At 37.6% G+C, this 22,302-nt stretch overlaps 1 protein-coding gene across 12 annotated transcripts in view; it reads left to right on the top strand.

The window, feature by feature from the left end:
* LOC131683320 (PDF receptor) overlaps positions 1-22,302 on the top strand; it is a 688,155-nt gene that overhangs the window by 158,004 nt on the left and 507,849 nt on the right. For 4 of the 12 annotated variants that reach the window (XM_058965183.1, XM_058965180.1, XM_058965195.1 and 1 more), the window contains exon 2: positions 5,111-21,716. The exons of the other annotated variants lie outside the window; for them this stretch is intronic. In XM_058965183.1, coding sequence (XP_058821166.1) covers positions 17,025-18,734 — 1,710 coding nt within the window. In that variant the 5' untranslated portion in view covers positions 5,111-17,024 and the 3' untranslated portion in view covers positions 18,735-21,716. Of the gene's footprint in view, positions 1-5,110; positions 21,717-22,302 lie in introns of those variants that run through there. 12 annotated transcript variants of the gene reach the window in all.

Here is a 22,302-nt window from a genome sequence, read left to right as displayed (position 1 = left end):
TTGAAGGTTATAACGCTAAAAACGCTCCGAAACTGGCGGTTTCAAAATTATGTGATCTTGAGCTTTAAGTACTGTTTTCGGACATTTATTATATCTATTCATATAATTGGTAATTCAACAAAAATCAAATGCTAATCAAAATCGATCAGGACCTGCTAGATTCGAACAGAAGACACCATTTTTTATATATATCCCTCTACTTTCGGAAAGTGTTCTCCTCGTTATTTACCATATTACGTGTTCGTCTCAACTCTATGTATTCCATGTTCACCAAACGTTGAAAGTTATGCAATTTTTGGTGAACAGTTCTATATTTCATAGACATTAAATCAATTTCAACTTCGCTTCCTATTAAAAACCCTAATCCACAATACAGTACACCCCTTTAAAAGTGAGCTCAATATGATAGGAAATCTGAGGATTATGATTGATTGCAGAAGTCTGGTATGAGTTTCTATTAGAACGTTTTCATTCAGGTATTTGATATTGATGCGATTAGACAACTGTGAGATCAAGTCCAATAGATCAGTTACAGATCAGGATCCCATTCCCAATTTTTGAAAAGTTCTCATGGTGTTTAAAATAACGGATTATCGATGTACTGATCAGATAATTAGAAACATTAATAAATCAGTCAGCTGCAATAAATTTTTAACTTCAATCCAATTATTTTTTCTTATGAGGGGGAGGGTGTTAAACCCCAAAGCCTCCTCTTGGCTACGCCGTTGCTTGGAGTTGTTTATGGCGCTTTTCATTTTCCGAGATATGTTTCAGATCGATTCGATGATTATAAGTTAGAAAATTTGCAGTCAGAAGGTTCGCGCAAATGAACATTTTTGCACCGATAAGTGATCCAGTTCTATCTAGACAACTTGGAATTGTTCAGAGGTTGTTTCTAGCGGTTGTAAATAGAAAAATGAAATACGAAATTCGATTTATCGAAATAATATTTGGCTTATTTAATTGGATTATTACTATATTGAACAATAAATAGGCGACAAAGGGTATCTTATGTACAATGAACCATAACTTTTGAAGTATTCAAAATAGATATTTAATGTCTTCAGTAAAGTTATTCGCAAAAGTAAGCGCTACAAATTTGCTGAAGGCATCATTTCAATACAATCACTTCCAAAAAAGTTTATGAAAATATCTCACTTGTAGGGGTATTAACCAGCAAAAACATACTACCAAATGAAAGGACATATTATATCCATTAAATTCTCCGAAGATACTATTGACCTAAAATTAGCCGTTTTGGTGTTAATAATAGATTGCATGTTTTTGGTCCTATTTCTAGTTATGAGAAATGATAAAAGTCTCTCGTCCGTATTCAATGTTAAATATCTCTTTTGATAATAGTCCGATTTGGATAATCTATAGCTCGTTTGAAAAGTATTCGTAAAAGCCGTCTAAAATATATAAAGTGTTTGTCTATGTCTAAACAGGATACTAAACATCAGAATCATTTAAAATTGGTTCGGACAAGATCGGTTCAGCAATTGCTGAGAAACACGAATGTGAGTTTGTCCGTTACATACACACACAGACATTGTCCCAAATCATCGAGCTGAGTCGATTGGTATATAAGACTCGGCCTTTCTGGGCCTAGGAAAAATCTTAAAAGTGGGAACGAATTCTATACATTACTTTTATAATAAATGTAAAAATGGTTGGGATCACTTGCGGACGTAAGTGATCCCATATTCTACAAATCTCACCTTTCATGGATATGTCGAAGGATACAGTCGAATCAGATGTACGATTGAACTTGACACGGCTGGAATAATACGAAGAATTGATGATTTGTAACATGTAATCGAAGAACAATGACATAAATCGGGTATGTGGATTGATCTCACCAAGCTAAATTTGCAAGAGAATGTGAAATAATAGCGGTACTTAACTTCTGTCGAATGTACCGTTCGCACTTCAAACTGCAGCAGCAGATAGAGAAACATCAAGCTTTTCGCTGTGAAGCTTCTTGCTTGCTGGTCGTTCCTCTCCTGCGAGTAACGGTAGGAACTCAGAAATAGCACTATTTTTTCAAAGAAAATCTGGCCGTTCTGATAAAAATGTCTAGCAAAATCTGTCACTTGACAGCAACCTCAAAGTCATCGAAATTTGGCATACATTTAAGTCTTCATAGAACATTAATCGATTTTTGTTTGGGAAAATATGACAAATTTCCAAAATTTGCGTGTAACAAACTCTATAATTTGAAAATTTGGTAGAATGAGAGTTTTGTCTTTTTGCTAGAAGCTTAAAGGGAGCGTCTGGTATAAAGTGCTCAAAACGAATTACTTTGTTTTACGATTTTGAAGGCAAGGCATCATTGTATACGAAAAAAAAAATATTTTCAGTCACATAGACCAACACATGCGAGCGTTCCAAGAGTAAACGTCCAACCATTTCCAAGTCGAGGAGCGCCGCATCGAACACGATAACTCTCGATAACATTGTTTGATACGGGGAATTCAATAGGTTTTGTAGAGCTTAGACTAGTAGTCAGTCGATGACCCACAAAAAATTAAAAAAGTTCGAGTTTCGGAAAATGATTCATGAAAACGGAAAAATCTCATATTTTACTGTAAAATTCGCTCATTTTTATTCAAAATAATGGAGAAAAAAAATTTAATTCAGTTTTCTATTATTTATCGACAGGCTCTACATATTGGGCACTCTCATAAAAAAATCAAGTCAATTCATTGATTAGTTTTTGAGTTATCGTGTTTGTCAATTTGAAAAACGCGGTTTCGAGAAAAACGCTACTAAAGGGTGTCACACATCAAATTGCATCACTGAAAAACGCTGTAGAAAACAACCCATTGGGTATTTTCTCTTGAAAATTTGGGTAGAAATAGTTTAGAGTGTATTGTTTACACTGTATTTTTATCGCTGTCAAAGAGAATAGGGAAAGAGACGAAGAGTGAAAATCAGTCAAAACGGCAACACTCCCTTTATGATGATTTCAACACTAGAATTTTGGCAACCGCTTCCACAGGCAGCACTTTAAATGACTCCTATTATATTTTGAAAACAAACCGTATGTCGATCGTTGGATTTGTTTATCAAACGATGCGCATTTCGAAACAAAGAGATGAAATAATTCTAAAGCTTGTTTTTACTCATACATATACTCTAGAATGCACCTCACAATCACGATTGAACCAAACTCTGACGAAAATTGAAATTTCTTTTTTAATAGATGTACAATACTTATCTCCTCCAACTCAGGCATGAGTAATGTTTATTTACATTGCACGATTGGTCTGCTTAATAAGGTATTTTTGGCTTCACACTATTCGTCTCTTTCCCTATTCTCTTTGATCGCTGTCAGTTTTTCGAAAATTTTCGCGTATTTTTTGTAAACGGCCAATAAGCATGCTGTCAAAATTCACTTTGAGAGAAAATTCCGGACAAACCGTTGCTCGCCGAGAATGGAATGGCCAACAAAGCATACTGTAAAAATTCACTTTGAGGAAATTCTGAACAAACCATTAATCGCCGATTATAAATCACAACAGCAGACGAAACAGAAAACTTTTCTTTTTCATAAAACAATGTTTAATGAAAGAGAAAAGTTTTCTGTTTCGTCTGCTGTTGTGATTTATAATTGGCGAATAATGGTTTGTCTAGAATTTCCTCTCAAAGTGATTTTTTACAGTATGCTTATTGACCCTTTTCGCGAGAATTGTTGCCTAAAATTGAATAGAATAGATAGATTGAAAACTGTGTATGTGCTATAGCAAATACGCGCGTGGAATACATGACTATTTAAAACAAAAGAAGTTCAGCGTGGCCACCGAGATTGCGGGAGACCTTTCTAGTGGTTCAATACTAACAATTAGGCGGATAAAAAGAATTCGATTATTTTTGCCCTCTTCACCAGACGCCCCCCTAAAAACTATCAGTTTCAGATAAAGCTGGCATAATGGTATTCCCTTTAGGTAGAACGTAGAGTTCAGAATATCTGGAAAAATCTGGCAAAATTTGAAAAATCTGGCAAAATATCTATCTTGAACGAATGTCTGTTCAGTTGCGAAAAATCTGGAAGATACCTGATAAATCTGGAACATTGGCAACGCAGGCAAGAACTGTTACGATAATTTCCTGGGGCACACTTAAACAAAATTGTCCACGAAGGGATCACCGACGATCAGCATTCGATTAGCTGACAATGCAATATTACCGTATGTGAAAACGCACTTTTTCTGTTAGGACGTATGCACAGTGGTCCCAAAGAGCAAACGAAGGGTTTTTTTTAAGATTGTGTCAAAACTGTTTACTTTAGCAATATGGTGTCTTTGAGAAAGTTTCTTGGAGTAGAACTTCCCTTCTTTTTGTCTTATCGGATTGATGATTAACCCCCTAATAGTGAGTTACGAAATTTATTTTCTTCAATAATTCAGATAGACAAATACTTCAGCAAAATTGTTGAGAAACTCGTTACAAATATTTTACCTGAAGACTTCAACTCTCTATCTTTTAACCTTTTTGAGATATGGGACATTATTTGTAAAAGGCTCCTTAAAAACAGTTTTTTCATCATAAGTTTTCTTCTAGATTTTTTCCATTATATAAATTGTTCTAGAACATTGTTTGGACTATTAAACTGCATTATTTTGCCGAAGACGGAAACTTGCTATCGCTAGTATGTGTGGAGATATTCACGTTTTTGCCTTTCTCATATAGAAAGGTTATGCAATCACTCTGAAAAACGTCAACCTAATCCCGGGTCGGAGGGTCGAGTGTCATATCCCATTCGACTCAGTTCGTCGAGATCGGAAAAAGTCTGTGTGTGTGTGTATGTGTGTGTGTATGTATGTGCGTATGTGTCAAATAATGTCACTCATTTTTCTCAGAGGAGGCTGGACCGATTTGCCCAAACTTAGTCTCAAATGAAAGGTGCAACCTTCCCATCGGCTGCCATTGAATTTTGGATCGATCGGAATTCTGGTTCCGGAATTACGGGTTTCAGAGTACGGCCACACAGAAATTTCTCATATAAACTATAGGAAAAATTAAAAATAGAATTTTTTTTTTTGATCCTAAATGTGTTCAAGGTGCATGAAACGTCGATTATTACGACTTTAACCCTTTATTTCAGAACTAACAGTAATATATTGTGATGTATTTAATGCTGGAACAGCTCTAGTATGGACAAACTTCAGCTCTAGTATTTCCATAGAGGGCCGCCTTCCCGCATAAATGTGTACCATATGCCAACCATTCCATCAATCGTTTTAAAACCATTTCCAATATGGTTTGTTCAACAATAGATTAACCATTGCCCAGTATAATATCGAACATAACCAGAGCCGTTTATTTATACTTGACCATACAAACAACGGGTTGTTAAGAACAGTCACCATACCAAAATGTGCTGTTTTCCATATACATTTTGACAACATACCATTCAAGAACCATACAAATAATGGTGGCATGAATATTTTAGGTCTAGCGATGGATAAAATATTAGCTGGAGAAAAAAATCTCTTCCCTTTCACACATTTCAATTCTATCGATTGATGAACTATTGTTTTGCTTTCGCCATCTTCTGAAGAATGTTTCGTTGACACTAAGTGGACTAACACTTTATCCAATTGAGCTATCTCCATAATATTGTTAGATGAGGATTTTTGACCATCTTAAACTACAGATTTTTGAAGCAGGGTAAACAGATATACGAATAACAAAACCCACCAGAGCAATATTAACCTCTGGCGCCAAAGGACAATGTAGTATACAAATCTCCAATATAGGATACACAGAAGGTATTGGAAATTTTAATTAAAATGGGTATGGTAGTATAACAGTTCAATTATAATGTGAAATATATCAGTAGTATTCCCAATATGGTGAGCATTATACGAATAGTTTAGAAATGGTTCCGAAGATTTCTGGAACGGTATTTATTTATACGGGTTGGGGGAATCTGATCTTTCCAGCATTTGTTGTGCTTTTCTTTCGCTTTAATTTGTTTTCAAAGTGGTTTGCCCGTTTTTGACCATTTAAAAGTTTTCGGCATGGGAAAAAGAGCTATTTTCAATCAAAAAACGCTTTTAATCCACCTAACAGTGTGATGAGACATTTCTTATAACTCTTATCTCTCTCTTCGGATATTATATCGTTTGAGAACATTTAGAACTTGATGTTTCGCAATGTTTTTGATAACACATACTACATGGGATAGTGGCAGGACTCAGAGAATCGCTCAAATCAGCATAGGACAACATCAGTGCTAGAAATCTCAAACCAAATCAATGGGAAAGCGAAAAAATGGCCCATAAAATAGATATACCATCGAATTATCGTTAATGCTCTGTTAATAAAATATCTAAATTGTGGTGGAAAAACTAAATTTTCCTAAAGGGGTTATTTATTTATCATTCGCATGTATGAAAAAAGCCTTATGTTTACATTTGTGAGTATCGCCCTTTTCACAAAAAAGCGTTGAAATGAAATCGCAGCTCCTGATATCACGCTATCTCTGAAGTGCATGCGTGCATAGTTCCAAATTTTACTTCGACATCGACTTTTTCTAAAGGTGACTTCCCAGTAGTATCCTTGATTTGAATTATTATCGCTAAACAAATAAACAAATAAACAAATAATCCTAATGCCAAAGAACAAATAAAAACCTTTCGAAAACGAACCGTTTGGGGAAATTATCATCATTACAGAAATTTTCATTTTCACGAAACTTTTCGATAGCCTTCTGTCACTTGCGTTAATGCACTGGGTGCACAGTGCTTCGAAAATCTAGCGAAATCGTCTTAGGGCACCAGCGGGTCTAATTCAGAGCTATCTGCGCGGTGAGTTAAATCTGTAAAGAACACTAAAAATTAATTTCTATTCCATAATTTTCAGTTCAGCAATTCGAGAGATCGTGCTCACCGCAAGCCATGAAAAATAGACTACGTTGTGAAGCGATGGTCACTATTTATTAAAAAATCACGGTTGAATAAAAAATTAAACTATTAAAAAATTTCAAATAGTTTATAATTTTCACAAACTTATTAGGAAAAATTGTTTAATAAGCTTTCGTAATATTGTGTAGGAAAATTCCAGTATTTTCTCTATCTGCAACATATAAACCCTTAAGTATACCAATTAATTGGTATACGAATTGGAATAGATTCGCCAAATTTTGGAAAAAGTCTATAAAATAATCCCTTGAAAGCTACCTAAAAATTGTTGTAGTTCGATGCAATAAAAAAATCATATTTGGCAATTCATATTTGGCTGATAAAATTGGGGTGTCAATGTATTATAATAGATATTCAGCATTAGAAGAAGTTTCTTGTGAACGAGTGTAGAACGACTTTGTTTCTACTTACTTGAAGTCAGCGGCGTAGCCAGAAATTCGGTTTGGTGAAAATCGATCTTACTGTCCAAACGGCATAATTCCGAAACCATAATTTTTGAAGTTTTAAAATTATGCAGAATTATTTTCCAGAAAATAGTAACAAGGTTCGTGTCTTTAGCGAATTTCTTGAGACTTTATTGCAGTCATGAATATTAACCTGAGAAAATTCACCATAAATACTTCTTGGACGATATACCGTCAAAATTATTTTATCAAATGATGCGCTGCTTAACGTTTGTAAAACTCATCGAAGATACTAAACCTCCGAAATTGGCGGTTTCAAAATGATGCTATCTTGACCTTAAATAACTGTTTTTGAACATTTGACCTATACATATAATTGGTCACACAACAAAAATCAAGTGCTCATCAAAATCGATCAGAACCTGCTAGAGTCGAATGGAAATCGTCATTTTTCATAAATTTCTCTCTACATTCGGAAAGTGTTATCCTCGTTATTAATCATATCACGTTTTCGTCTCAACTCGACGCATTCCCAAAATAAAAACCTGTTTTAATCCACCTAGTGGTGCAATTGTGCTTGTCTCATTTGTCCAGACTACGATTCCATGGCTGGTTATGTTCAATACAATGGTGGAAATGAATATTACATGTTCAGTACGATTTGCACATACATACAATGGAATCGACAGCCACGATCTTGAGATACTGAAACATCGCTTGAAACCAGCGGCGGATCATGGAGAAAGATCCGGGAGGTCCAGGTCCTGCTGAAAATTTTCAACTTGTTAAGAAATTTTAAATTAGTTTTAATTTTAAAGTAGCAACCCCTCACCACATAACAGTTTTTGCAACCGACCGAGACGGTTGTGCCTCCAGGTGGAAGGTTTTGTTCTCGAGAGAGTGACGGAGTGCGAGACGCTGTATGCGTTATTGTGGGAGAGAGAGACCAGCTTGTTAAGTGTGAGTCGACAGTTGATACGTCGGAGGCGTGGTCAACGGCATCCTCGACAAGTGGTGTTTTGACAGCAAACCGCGGGTAGACGAATTTGCCTACCACGGTGGAAGAAATCGACAGTGCTCATGCATGTACACACAGAAAAATTTAAAGGGTTGTGTAAAGGACACGACCACGGTGACATTAAAAATGTAGCTTTTTTCAAGAGCGTGCAAATGAATTTTATTTATCACACATATCGACTCACGTTCTTGCTCACTCGCCTGTTTTCATATGTTACAATTTGCTATATAACCTCCCCATTAAAACATAATTTATTGAAGGTTTTAACGGTAATCTAATAATCAATCAACTATCTCACTAGGTGATTGGCATTATTTGGCTGATCCATCTAGTAAAAATAGGCTGGTCTGTCCAGAAAATATATTCAAAAGAAAAGCTCCATATTGAGAACTCGTCGCTGTTGTGCTATCTTATGACAAACGCCATTTTGGGGTAACTGAGTTAGATATGCCACATCACTTGGCTAAAAAATCTCTACAAAGTGGCGTTTTCAGAATTTTGACATTCTACTTGCTTACTGAGATATAGCGAGAAACGTGCTGAGAAATTTTCAATTTTTTACTTCAATTAACTGTGTATGGGGATTGGCTCAAGATATCTTGATGTATAAGATGTTTTTATGTTTAAAACTATCCGAGATACACAATGGTATAATAATTTTCAAAACAAAAATACACGCATTGTGTGAAAAAAGCAGTTTAAGTTTTCAATTGGAAATATAGCATGTTTGGCAACACTGTAACCAAAAATAACTAATTTTTCTAGATTCCCTGACTCATTTCCTTCAAGATGCATCTAACAGATTGTTTATAGACCAAATTAAGCCAAAGATATGAATAAAAGTTCATAATTGGTGAATTTTTTCTATGAAAAATTTTCCATGCGCGATTATGACACGCCATACAAATTTTGCCATCAATGCACACCTATGACACGTGTGAGTGCGACTTTTGTTTACATTTATAGTAAAAACTCGCAACATAGTCAACCGATCTTCGTAATATTTGAGAGATTAATACAGAATAGATAGAAGCATCAATTGTATTCTTTGAATTGTTTATACCATTTATAAGTTTCAAGCTATTCAATCTCAAACTTTAAAAATCGTTTTTCTCGGAATATGCTAAATGGCGCTTGTCATAAGATAGCACAACAACGACGAACTGTGATGAGGAAGCCCACGCCCGCCAACGGCAATATACAGATTCTCCATTTCATTTTCCATTTAAATTTTCAATAATGTACTAATGAACTTAAGTAAACAATCTTAAGATTAAGTATTTCTTGATCGATTAGTGGTGGAAAAAATGAAATTATTTGATAAATTACATTGTTATGCAACGTTCGCACTACCAGTTAAAACGGGTTTTTATGCTATCTTGGTGACATTTTTCTTGTTGCTAATTATTAAAACGTGTTATAACTCTGTAGTGTAAACATTGTATTATTAAACCAATTCTGCCTTTTTTCTATTATATAGGTGTTTTATGTGGTAATAGGACTGACATAATTATATTTTCAGTACAGCGGTTTGTTTCGTAATTTAAAGCAGATTTATTTTAAAATTTAAATTAGTATACCCAACCGTTCTATTTGTTGTATACTTTAAAACGCAATTAGAACTGTGTTTTTAATACATAGGGTAGGACAGATACTCTGACTGGATAAACTGGGAAAACAATTTTAAGACCAGTAACGCTTAAGACAGCGCTTGAATTTGAATCGAAAAAGAACACCCGCTTAAACTGCTGCTGGGACGGTAAGTTCTGTTTTAAAATTTTCCGTTGTGTGCAGTACGAAACAAAAGTGTTTGAAATTAGAAAACAAAAACTACAAGGGGTAGCCCTATGGGGTTGCACGAACTGTAGACGTAGGACTATACTGCTTAATGTAAAATATTTATTTTCTTAGTACTTAGTGTGTGGGGAAAAATACCCGGACCGGTGAAGAAAAATCAAATTTTATACAATATAATCACATCTCATGTAAAGAACAAGCTTTCTAGATGCTCTCAAACAGATCCTAAAAGTTCAAACACCCATGGATAACCCCAAGTTTGTAGATGTGTTTCGATGCCACAAGATTGTAAAATGGCTCGTATCATATTTAACTAACCGTCAACAAATAGTTAGATTTAAAGGGAAGAAATCGAATCCCATTCAAGTCACATCAGGAGTTCCTCAAGGCTCCCATCTAGGCCCTCTTTTGTTCATTTTATTCGTAAACGACATATCATACATTCTCAAAAACATAAAAGTTCTTATCTATGCCGACGACATGAAGCTCTTTTTAGAAATTAGGAACGAACAAGACATAAAGATATTACAGGAAGAAATACATATGTTTTACCTCTGGTGTAACAAAAGCCTTCTGCAACTAAACGTAAAAAAATGTAATGCAATAACTTTTAGTAGGAAACGAAATACACCTGACATTTCAATCACTCTAGGAAATCAAGTGGTACAAAAGTGCGAAAGAGTTAAAGATTTGGGAGTCATTCTAGATTCAAAATTAACATTCATTGACAATTACAACACAATCATCAATAGAGCAAATAACATGCTTGGATTTATAAAGCGTTTTAGTTACAATTTTAATGATCCATATACAATTAAAACATTATACATCTCGTATGTAAGGTCAATACTGGAATATGGTAGCATAGTTTGGTCACCTTTCTCAATCACACATGAAGAAAGAATAGAATCAGTACAAAGGCAATTTTTATTGTTTGCACTTCGCAAAATAGGTTGGACACGATTTCCTCTCCCATCTTATAAAGCTCGCTGTATGCTCATTAACATCCAAACACTAAAAGAGCGCCGAGAATATGCAATGGTTTCATTTCTAAACGATATAATTTCGTGTCGTATTGATTCAGTCGAACTTCTATCTAAACTTAATTTTTATATACCTTCCCGGCAGTTACGAATCCGAAATACATTTATAACAAACAATTATCGTACAAATTATGCCAAGTTTGGACCATTAAATCAGATGATGGCAACTTACAACAAGCACTGCGAAGCTCTTGACTTAACAATGACAAAAAGCAAATTAAAAAAATATTTCAATTCTATTCGCTTATAAAGAACATCCTAAAGTAGTGCTATGTAAACCAGATAGTGTTTAGTTTAGTTATTAGTATTTTATGTTTTAAGTGTATACTATATTTTATCGTTGTAACAAAACGGTCTACTCTTGTTTGACAACAATAAATAAATAAATAAATAAATATTAAGTCATGAAAATTCAATTCTTCCGTGACATTTTTTTTGCCTGCAAAATGCCCTGTGTGTATGCAAAGCTCATGATTTGTTGGGATATTAGCATTGATCGGAAAATGCTTTCCAACGCTGCGCATTGCATATATACAGGACATTTTGCAGGTCACCAGAAGCTGTTCATTTTACCACCGACACATGTTCATTTTACCCACTCGCTATAAACATGTATCATTTTTGGACATGTTTAGAAATCAAGAATCATGTTTGAAAAATGTGTTTATGACGAAATATTTTTACCAGATATGTACAAAACATGTCTAACAAGAAACATATAAGGTGATTGTAATATCTCATTCACTTATTAGTTAGAAAATAATGACTTTGCTTAACGTGTTCATTTTACCGCCAGTTCCCCTACCTACCAACACATTCGCCCAAAACATTGAACCCAAGCGTACAATGCAAAATGAGTCAACGCTGATGATGATGGGTAGAGCGAAAGAGACAACTAGTACCACCACGACACTATTAGCGCATTTCACCAAAATTCCACACGGCCTTTCCCGATTGAAAGGAACGGCCGCGCTTAGCCCATCTGTCATAATATCGTGATTTTGCATAGCGAAGGGCTGAATGATAACACATTTTGTTCCAAAAAACAGCCCTGCGTTATGCAACACTTTGTGCAGGTTGATTATACCAGTTGCAAGTGGGGCCAAATTCACCAAGTTTCGTAAAATTCCTTTTAAATTACAGAATTGATAAAATTGCTTAGATGAGCTAAACTAATTAATCAAATCCTGTTTTAAAAACTGTCCTTGCGTTTAAACCAAAATGGGAAGCTTATTACTACCACTACATTACTTAATTTCAAGCGCAAATAGCAAATACATGTGCTAGTTAAACCAAAAATTTACTGGCAACATTACAGCGGAATTTAGGAAGCAGTTGAAGCGGTCGCCTGTTGGACGACACAGGGTAGCGTCCGTCCACAGCCAGTGTAACGGACTTCTAGCTCAGCTACACTGGCTGTAAAAAACACAGCGCAGTGATCTGCTTCACCAGCCGTTCAACAGGGAACTGAGCGTGTCTGGCCAAGTCCGTTCTTTAAATAGTCGATGATGACGTCATTCATAGAAGCGTTGCGCGCTAGGTACACCAATCCGTCGTACAGGGCTTGGGAAGCGCTATCTTCTGTGTGTAAATGCGCGATATTTTGACAAGGTTGTATATTATTTAATTTTTTAATGCTATGATATCAAAAATCGTTGGGTTTATCTATTGGAATCTATTCTTAGAAGTATTTCGGGGCGATTTGCGCAAAAAAATTGAAAATTTATCGTGAGATGGCTGAATTATATGCGTTTAAAATTGGACCACTTTTCGTTACATACCATTTTTGTAGAATTTCAGAGTGCACCCCCATATCGAAAACAAAGACGTAGTCCTACGTCAAAAGTTTTGCTGGGAATGTGATTGTTTCCGATGCAATTACACTCAGGTTTTTTAACGCAGGGGATACAGGCCGTGCAAATGAAAACCGCGTAAATTTCAAAAAAACGCGTAAATGAAAACCGCGTAAATTTCATAATCCGCGTAAAAAAACCTGAGTGTACTCTCCTATATAAAATACTACGCTGCTGAACAGTACAATAACTACAGAAGCACGTTGTCAGATGTCTTACTGAAAAAAACATAACCGAAATATGAGAACCAATAGGCTCTTTACCCTACGCAGCTACAAAGCGCGCATGGATTAACAAGTTACAACGCACACGCATGCATAAAAATAAATATATTTTTTTCAAACGCAACACTCTTAAGCAACACACACCGTATTGAATTAAATCAAAACCACACCACCCACCCACCCACTTTGCAAATCATTCTGTGACACCGTGCTGGTACCCGAAAAATCCGCACACGGCCACCGCTGCCGAAAATGCATAGCGTCTACCGCTTATTGTAATGCCCAGACGCTGCAGCCATGATCTTACCCGTTCGACATAAGAACAAAAACTGATTCGAACGGGTACGCGTCACCTCTATTTATAAACTAACCGTATATGGTTTAGTCACTTAGGTGCGAGTGTGTGCAAATGCCACCGTTGCCGAAAATCGATAGCGCTTATTGCATCGCCCGGAGACGATGTTGCTCGTATGGGATAAGAGCAACAACTGATTTAAACGGACATGCGTTGCTTCTATTTATGACTTTTCGTGTGTGATTGAGGCACTAACCTACCCTCTAATGACGGCTGTGTCTGAGAAATCTGCCTCACGAATGGTAATTTTCCCGTTTTTCGTGAACTTTTTAATTTTACCAATTTTTAAAAGTCTACTTTTATTGGGGAGATATTAAATTATTACCAATATTTAAGTTAGGTGTTTCTGAATCGGTTGGTGTATGAATGATTAAAATCCATCTAGTAATATCGGAGTTATAAGCGTGCAAACCTTACATAGTTTTGTTACATGGGAGATAGTTTAGATTTTAGAATGACACCTAGCCCCAGATAGTGGAGTAAGACATTTTTAATGTCAAAAATATAGTGTATTGGTGTCGTCGGGCAATTCTAATCGACGAGAGGGAAGCGTCACAGGTAGACCCATTTGCTCTATTTGTCTACCGCAGAAGTGGTACGACGAATAAGGAAAACAAGTGGCACCGATAAGTGCCGCATCGACAGTGGGATTTTCGCAGCAAGCCACAGGTAGCCACATTTGTCTACCGAGGTGGTGGAAACAGAGAGAGCGCGCTTGTGGTGGTGATACCGACGAGCAGCTTAATCGGAGAGAGTTTTGAAGTGTTGCAGGTAGGACTATTTCTCTACTGAAGAAGCAACGCGACGAAGAAGGACAGCAAGTGTCACATTGTCAAACAACGGGCACCGAGATTACAACGTAACACATGAGGTGTGTTCTAACGGTGTCTTCGTCACCTAATAGATAGCAGATAATAGGTATATTTTTCATTCCTTTTTGTGAAAGTTTTTCTTACTAGGTAAAATGGATGAAGAGATGGGAGAACGAGTAACAGACCCTCCCCCTAAGCCTTCTGCTGAAAATGTAAATCCGACTAGAATTAAAATTTACCCAGAGTCGTCAACGGGACCATGGATTGTATTTATTAGGCGTAAAGCAAAGGCGCTAAATATCATTCAAATTTCTAAAGATTTGACTTCGCGATTCTCGGATGTAAAAGAGATCGTCAAAGTTAATAAAGATAAAATACGCATTGTCGTTGGTAGTCTCAAACAAGCCAATGCAATTGCTTCTTGTGAGCTTTTTACGCGTGAATATAGAGCGTATATTCCTTCAAAGGAAATTGAAATTGATGGGGTCATCACAGAATCGAGTTTGACTGTTGATGACTTAGTTAAGCATGGGGTTGGTCGTTTCAAAGACACCATACTTAAAGACGTAAAAATACTTGAATGCAAGCAATTACATTCAGTATCACACGAAGGAGATAAAAAAGTTTATCGATTGTCTGACTCATTTCGAGTGACTTTCGCTGGGTCTGCGCTGCCCAACTATGTCATTACCGATAAGATTCGTCTCCCTGTTCGCCTTTTTATCCCTCGTGTAATGAATTGCCTTAATTGCAAACAGCTTGGCCACACAGCCACTTACTGTTCCAATAAGGCACGGTGTGGCAAATGTGGGGGTTCTCATCAAGAGAATACATGCAATGAAAATTCAGAAAAATGTTTAATGTGCGGAGAAAACTCGCATGAGCTCCCTGCATGCCCCATTTATAAATTGCGTGAGAATAAAATTAAACGATCCTTGAAGGAGAGGTCTAAGCGCTCCTATGCAGAAATGTTTAAAAATGCTACCCCTAAACCCATCTTCTTAGAAAACACTTACACATCTCTATTTTCGGAACAGTCTGACTCTGACGGAGCGTGCGAAGGTACATCATTTGTTTTACCCGGAAATTCCAGAAAAAGAAAACAGTCTTCTTTTCCCAAGCTGCCAAGAAAGGGCCTTAAAATTTCTCCACCAATAGATAAACTGCGCCCAAAACCGAAAAATTCCGATTCAAAACCGAAATCAATTCCGCCCGGTTTTGGGAACGTACAATCCAAACTGAACACCATTACTGGAAATAATAAAATTTCGACTTCCTCTGAGCCTCAGCCGGGGGTAGGATTATTGAAATTTTCTGAAATTGTTGATTGGATTTTTAAAGCATTCAATATTTCTGAACCACTAAAGAGTATACTTTCAGCTTTCCTCCCAACAATTAGAACATTTTTAGAGCAGCTGATTGCTCAATGGCCCATCCTTGCAGCAATTATATCTTTCAATGGTTAATTCAACTCCTAAGGTGAAAGACTCCATCACTGTTTTACAGTGGAATTGCAGAAGTATCATACCAAAAATTGATTCCTTAAAAATTTTACTGCATGATTTACAATGCGATGCTTTTGCTCTATGTGAAACATGGCTTACCTCAAACATTAATTTCAACTTAAATGATTTCAACATTATTCGCCTAGACCGAGACACCCCGTATGGAGGAGTGCTTCTAGGAATTAAAAAGTGCTATTATTTCTATAGAATTAACATCCCCTTGTTTGCGGGCATTGAGGCTGTAGCTGTCCAAACGAACATTAAAGGCAAAGACATGTCTATCGCTTCTATATATATACCTCCCAAAGTTCAAATTGGACAACGTCAAATTTTTGAGGTAGTGGAATCCATGGCTGCTCCGCGTCTGATACTGGGAGACTTCAACTCGCACGGAGTATTGTGGGGTTCCCTCTACAATGATAATCGATCCTCTTTGATATACAATGTGTGTGACGAATTTAATATGACAGTTTTAAATACTGGCGAAACAACACGCATCCCCAGACCTCCTGCACGTCCAAGTGCATTAGATCTATCTCTGTGCTCGACATCACTTCGGTTAGATTGCACGTGGAAGGTTGTACCTGATCCTCACGGTAGCGATCATTTACCAATCGTTGTTTCAATTAACAGTGAATTAGGCCTTACGAATTCAATCAATGTCCCTTATGACTTAACACGAAATATTGATTGGAAAACATACGAAACATTAATTTCCACTTCTCTTGCTTCGACAGAAGAGCTACCCCCTACCGAAGAATATGAATTCCTAGCGGGTTTAATTATTGAAGCAGCAGAACAAGCCCAAACGAAATGCAATCCTGGAATGACAATAAATAGACGGCCCCCTAATCCTTGGTGGGACAAAGAGTGCTCTGATGCATATGAAGCTAAACAAGTTGCCTACAAAGAAATTATGAAACAGAAAGGGGGTATACGTGAGAACTTTGAAAATTATTTCATTTTGCAAAACAAATTTGACAGTATACGTCGTGCCAAAAAGTCTAGTTATTGGAGACGCTTCGTTGATGGCTTGTCAAGAGAAACATCAATGAGTACTCTTTGAAACACAGCCAGAAGAATGAGGAATCGTAACGTGACTAATGAAAGCGAAGATTTTTCGAATCGTTGGATATTTAATTTTGCCAAGAAAATTTGTCCAGATTCTGCTCCTGCGCAGAAAATCATTCGCGATGCTCCCACAAGTAACGATTTCATAGATTCGCCTTTGACAATGATGGAATTTTCAATTGCACTCCTCTCATGCAACAATAATGCTCCGGGACTAGACAGAATTAAATTCAACTTGGTGAAGAATCTGCCTGACCTAGCAAAAAGACGCTTGTTGAATTTATTCAATAAACTTCTTGAGCAGAACATTGTCCCGCACGACTGGAGACAAGTGAGAGTTATCGCTATTTCAAAACCGGGAAAACTAGCCTCCGATCATAACTCGTATCGACCGATTGCAATGCTATCCTGCATCAGGAAATTGTTGGAAAAAATGATCCTACGACGACTCGACAATTGGGTTGAGGCGAACGGCTTGCTATCAGATACCCAGTTTGGTTTTCGGAGGGGAAAGGGAACGAATGATTGTCTGGCGCTACTTTCGTCAGAAATCCAACTCGCTTACGCAAAAAAAGAACAAATGGCGTCTGTGTTCTTAGACATAAAAGGAGCATTCGACTCAGTCTCCATTGATGTTCTCTCGGAGAAGCTACATCAATGTGGTCTTTCACCGATATTAAATAATTATTTATATAATTTATTGTCAGAAAAGCACATGCATTTTTCATATGGCGATTTGGCGACACTCAGAACAAGTTACATGGGCCTCCCACAAGGCTCTTGTCTAAGCCCCCTTCTCTATAATCTTTACGTGAATGACATTGATAATTGTATTGTTAGCCCATGCACTTTAAGACAACTTGCAGATGATGGGGTGGTTTCTGCCACAGGACCAAAAGCTATAAATTTACAACAACCATTGCAAGATAGCTTGGATAATTTATCAATTTGGGCTTTAAAGCTGGGAATCGATTTCTCTACGGAGAAAACAGAGTTGGTCGTTTTCTCAAGGAAGCGTGATCCAGCTCAGCTTCAGCTTCAGTTGGTTGGTAGAACGATAGCCCAAGTCCTGACTTTTAAATACCTTGGAATTTGGTTCGATTCTAAAGGCACATGGGGAGGCCACATTAGGTATCTAATAACGAAATGCCAACAAAGGATAAATTTTCTGCGAACAATAACTGGATCATGGTGGGGTTCTCATCCAAGTGACATGATAAGATTGTATCAAACAACAATACTTTCAGTAATGGAATATGGGTGCATCTGTTTCCGTTCAGCTGCGAACACTCACATTATTAACCTGGAACGGATACAGTATCGCTGTTTACGAATTGCCTTAGGTTGCATGCAGTCGACCCATACGATGAGTCTTGAAGTACTAGCGGGAGTTCTTCCTTTAAAAGACCGATTCTGGGATCTCTCTTCTCGTTTACTTATTCGATGTGAGGTTATGAACCCACTGGTAATTGAAAATTTTGAAAGACTTGTCGAGCTTCAACCCCAAACCAGATTCATGACAATGTATTTCAATCACATGTCACAAGAAATAACGCCTGCTAGGTATGTTCCCACATACGTCAATATACTAGATACTCCTAAATCCACCTTATTCTTCGACACGTCCATGCAAGCAGAGATTCGTGGAATTCCGGATCATCTACGCTCGCGGGAGATCCCTAAAATATTCACAAGTAAATATCAACACATAGACTCATAACAGTTTTTGCAACCGACCGAGACGGTTGTGCCTCCAGGTGGAAGGATTTGTTCTCGAGAGAGTGACGGAGTGCGAGACGCTGTATGCGTTATTGTGGGAGAGAGAGAGACCAGTTTGTTAAGTGTGAGTCGACAGTTGATACGTCGGAGGCGTGGTCAACGGCATCCTCGACAAGTGGTGTTTTGACAGCAAACCGCGGGTAGACGAATTTGCCTACCGCGGTGGCAGAGATCGACAGTGATCGTGCCTGTACACACAGAAAAAAATATAGTGTATTGGTGTCGTCGGGCAATTCTAATCGACGAGAGGGAAGCGTCACAGGTAGACCCATTTGCTCTATTTGTCTACCGCAGAAGTGGTACGACGAATAAGGAAAACAAGTGGCACTGAAAAGTGCCGCATCGACAGTGGGATTTTCGCAGCAAGCCACAGGTAGCCACATTTGTCTACCGAGGTGGTGGAAACGGAGAGAGCGCGCTTGTGGTGGTGATACCGACGAGCAGCTTAATCGGAGAGAGTTTTGAAGTGTTGCAGGTAGGACTATTTCTCTACTGAAGAAGCAACGCGACGAAGAAGAACAGCAGGTGTCACATTGTCAAACAACGGGCACCGAGTTTACAACGTAACACATGAGGTGTGTTCTACAGGTATAACAGGTATATTTTTCATTCCTTTTTGTGATAGTTTTTCTTGCTAGGTAAAATGGATGAAGAGATGGGAGAACGAGTAACAGACCCTCCCCCTAAGCCTTATGCTGAAAATGTAAATCCGACTAGAATTAAAATTTACCCAGAGTCGTCAACGGGACCATGGATTGTATTTATTAGGCGTAAAGTAAAGGCGCTAAATATTATTCAAATTTCTAAAGATTTGACTTCGCGATTCTCGGATGTAAAAGAGATCGTCAAAGTCAATAAAGATAAAATACGCATTGTCGTTGGTAGTTTCAAACAAGCCAATGCAATTGCTTCTTGCGAGCTTTTTACGCGTGAGTATAGAGCGTATATTCCTTCAAAGGAAATTGAAATTGATGGGGTCATCACAGAATCGAGTTTGACTGTTGATGACTTAGTTAAGCATGGGGTTGGTCGTTTCAAAGACACCATACTTAAAGACGTAAAAATACTTGAATGCAAGCAATTGCATTCAGTATCACACGAAGGAGATAAAAAAGTTTATCGACTGTCTGACTCATTTCGAGTGACTTTCGCTGGGTCTGCGCTGCCCAACTATGTCATTATCGATAAGATTCGTCTCCCTGTTCGCCTTTTTATCCCTCGTGTAATGAATTGCCTTAATTGCAAACAGCTTGGCCACACAGCCACTTACTGTTCCAATAAGGCACGGTGTGGCAAATGTGGGGGTTCTCATCAAGAGGATACATGTAATGAAAATTCAGAAAAATGTTTAATGTGCGGAGAAAACTCACATGAGGTCCCTGCATGCCCCATTTATAAATTGCGTGAGGATAAAATTAAACGATCCTTGAAGGAGAGGTCTAAGCGCTCCTATGCAGAAATGTTGAAAAATGCTACCCCTAAACCCATCTTCTTAGAAAACACTTACACATCTCTATTTTCGGAACAGTCTGACTCTGACGGAGCGTGCGAAGGTACATCATTTGTTTTACCCGGAAATTCCAGAAAAAGAAAACAGTCTTCTTTTCCCAAGCTGCCAAGCAAGGGCCTTAAAATTTCTCCACCAATAGATAAACTGCGCCCAAAACCGAAAAATTCCGATTCAAAACCGAAATCAATTCCGCCCGGTTTTGGGAACGTACAATCCAAACAGAACACCATTACTGGAAATAATAAAATTTCGACTTCCTCTGAGCCTCAGCCGGGGGTAGGATTATTGAAATTTTCTGAAATTGTTGATTGGATTTTTAAAGCATTCAATATTTCTGAACCACTAAAGAGTATACTTTCAGCTTTCCTCCCAACAATTAGAACATTTTTAGAGCAGCTGATTGCTCAATGGCCCATCCTTGCAGCGATTGTATCTTTCAATGGGTAATTCACCTCCTCCAATGAAAGATTCCATCACTGTTTTACAGTGGAATTGCAGAAGTATCATACCTAAAATTGATTCCTTAAAAATTTTACTGCATAATTTAAAATGCGATGCTTTTGCTCTATGTGAAACATGGCTTACCTCAAACATTAATTTCAACTTAAATGATTTCAACATTATTCGCCTAGACCGAGACACCCCGTATGGAGGAGTGCTTCTAGGAATTAAAAAGTGCTATTCTTTCTATAGAATTAACATCCCCTTGTTTGCGGGCATTGAGGCTGTAGCTGTCCAAACGAACATTAAAGGCAAAGACATGTCTATCGCTTCTATATATATACCTCCCAAAGTTCAAATTGGACAACGTCAAATTTTTGAGGTAGTGGAATCCATGGCTGCTCCGCGTCTGATACTGGGAGACTTCAACTCGCACGGAGTATTGTGGGGTTCCCTCTACAATGATAATCGATCCTCTTTGATTTACAATGTTTGTGACGAATTTAATATGACAGTTTTAAATACTGGCGAAACAACACGCATCCCCAGACCTCCTGCACGTCCAAGTGCATTAGATCTATCTCTGTGCTCGACATCACTTCGGTTAGACTGCACGTGGAAGGTTGTACCTGATCCTCACGGTAGCGATCATTTGCCAATCGTTGTTTCAATTAACAGTTAATTAGGCCTTACGAATTCAATCAATGTTCCTTATGACTTAACACGAAATATTGATTGGAAAACATACGAAACATTAATTTCCACTTCTCTTGCTTCGACAGAAGAGCTACCCCCTACCGAAGAATATGAATTCCTAGCGGGTTTAATTATTGAAGCAGCAGAACAAGCCCAAACGAAATGCAATCCTGGAATGACAATAAATAGACGGCCCCCTAATCCTTGGTGGGACAAAGAGTGCTCTGATGCATATGAAGCTAAACAAGTTGCCTACAAAGAAATTATGAAACAGAAAGGGGGTATACGTGAGAACTTTGAAAATTATTTCATTTTGCAAAACAAATTTGACAGTATACGTCGTGCCAAAAAATCTAGTTATTGGAGACACTTCGTTAATGGCTTGTCAAGAGAAACATCAATGAGTACTCTTTGGAACACAGCCAGAAGAATGAGGAATCGAAACGTGACTAATGAAAGCGAAGATTTTTCGAATCGTTGGATATTTAATTTTGCCAAGAAAATTTGTCCCGATTCTGCTCCTGCGCAGAAAATCACTCGCGATGCTCCCACAAGTAACGATTTCATAGATTCGCCTTTGACAATGATGGAATTCTCAATTGCACTCCTCTCATGCAACAATAATGCTCCGGGACTAGACAGAATTAAATTCAACTTGGTGAAGAATCTGCCTGACCTAGCAAAAAGACGCTTGTTGAATTTATTCAATAAGCTTCTTGAGCAGAACATTGTCCCGCACGACTGGAGACAAGTGAGAGTTATCGCTATTCCAAAACCGGGAAAACCAGCCTCCGATCATAACTCGTATCGACCGATTGCAATGTTATCCTGCATCAGGAAATTGTTGGAAAAAATTATCCTA

This window comes from Topomyia yanbarensis, chromosome 2, assembly GCF_030247195.1.
Source record: "Topomyia yanbarensis strain Yona2022 chromosome 2, ASM3024719v1, whole genome shotgun sequence".
Taxonomy (NCBI): Eukaryota; Metazoa; Arthropoda; class Insecta; order Diptera; family Culicidae; genus Topomyia; species Topomyia yanbarensis.
The sequence above is the reverse complement of the archived record's forward strand: the minus strand, read 5'-3'. Positions and strand labels throughout refer to the sequence as shown.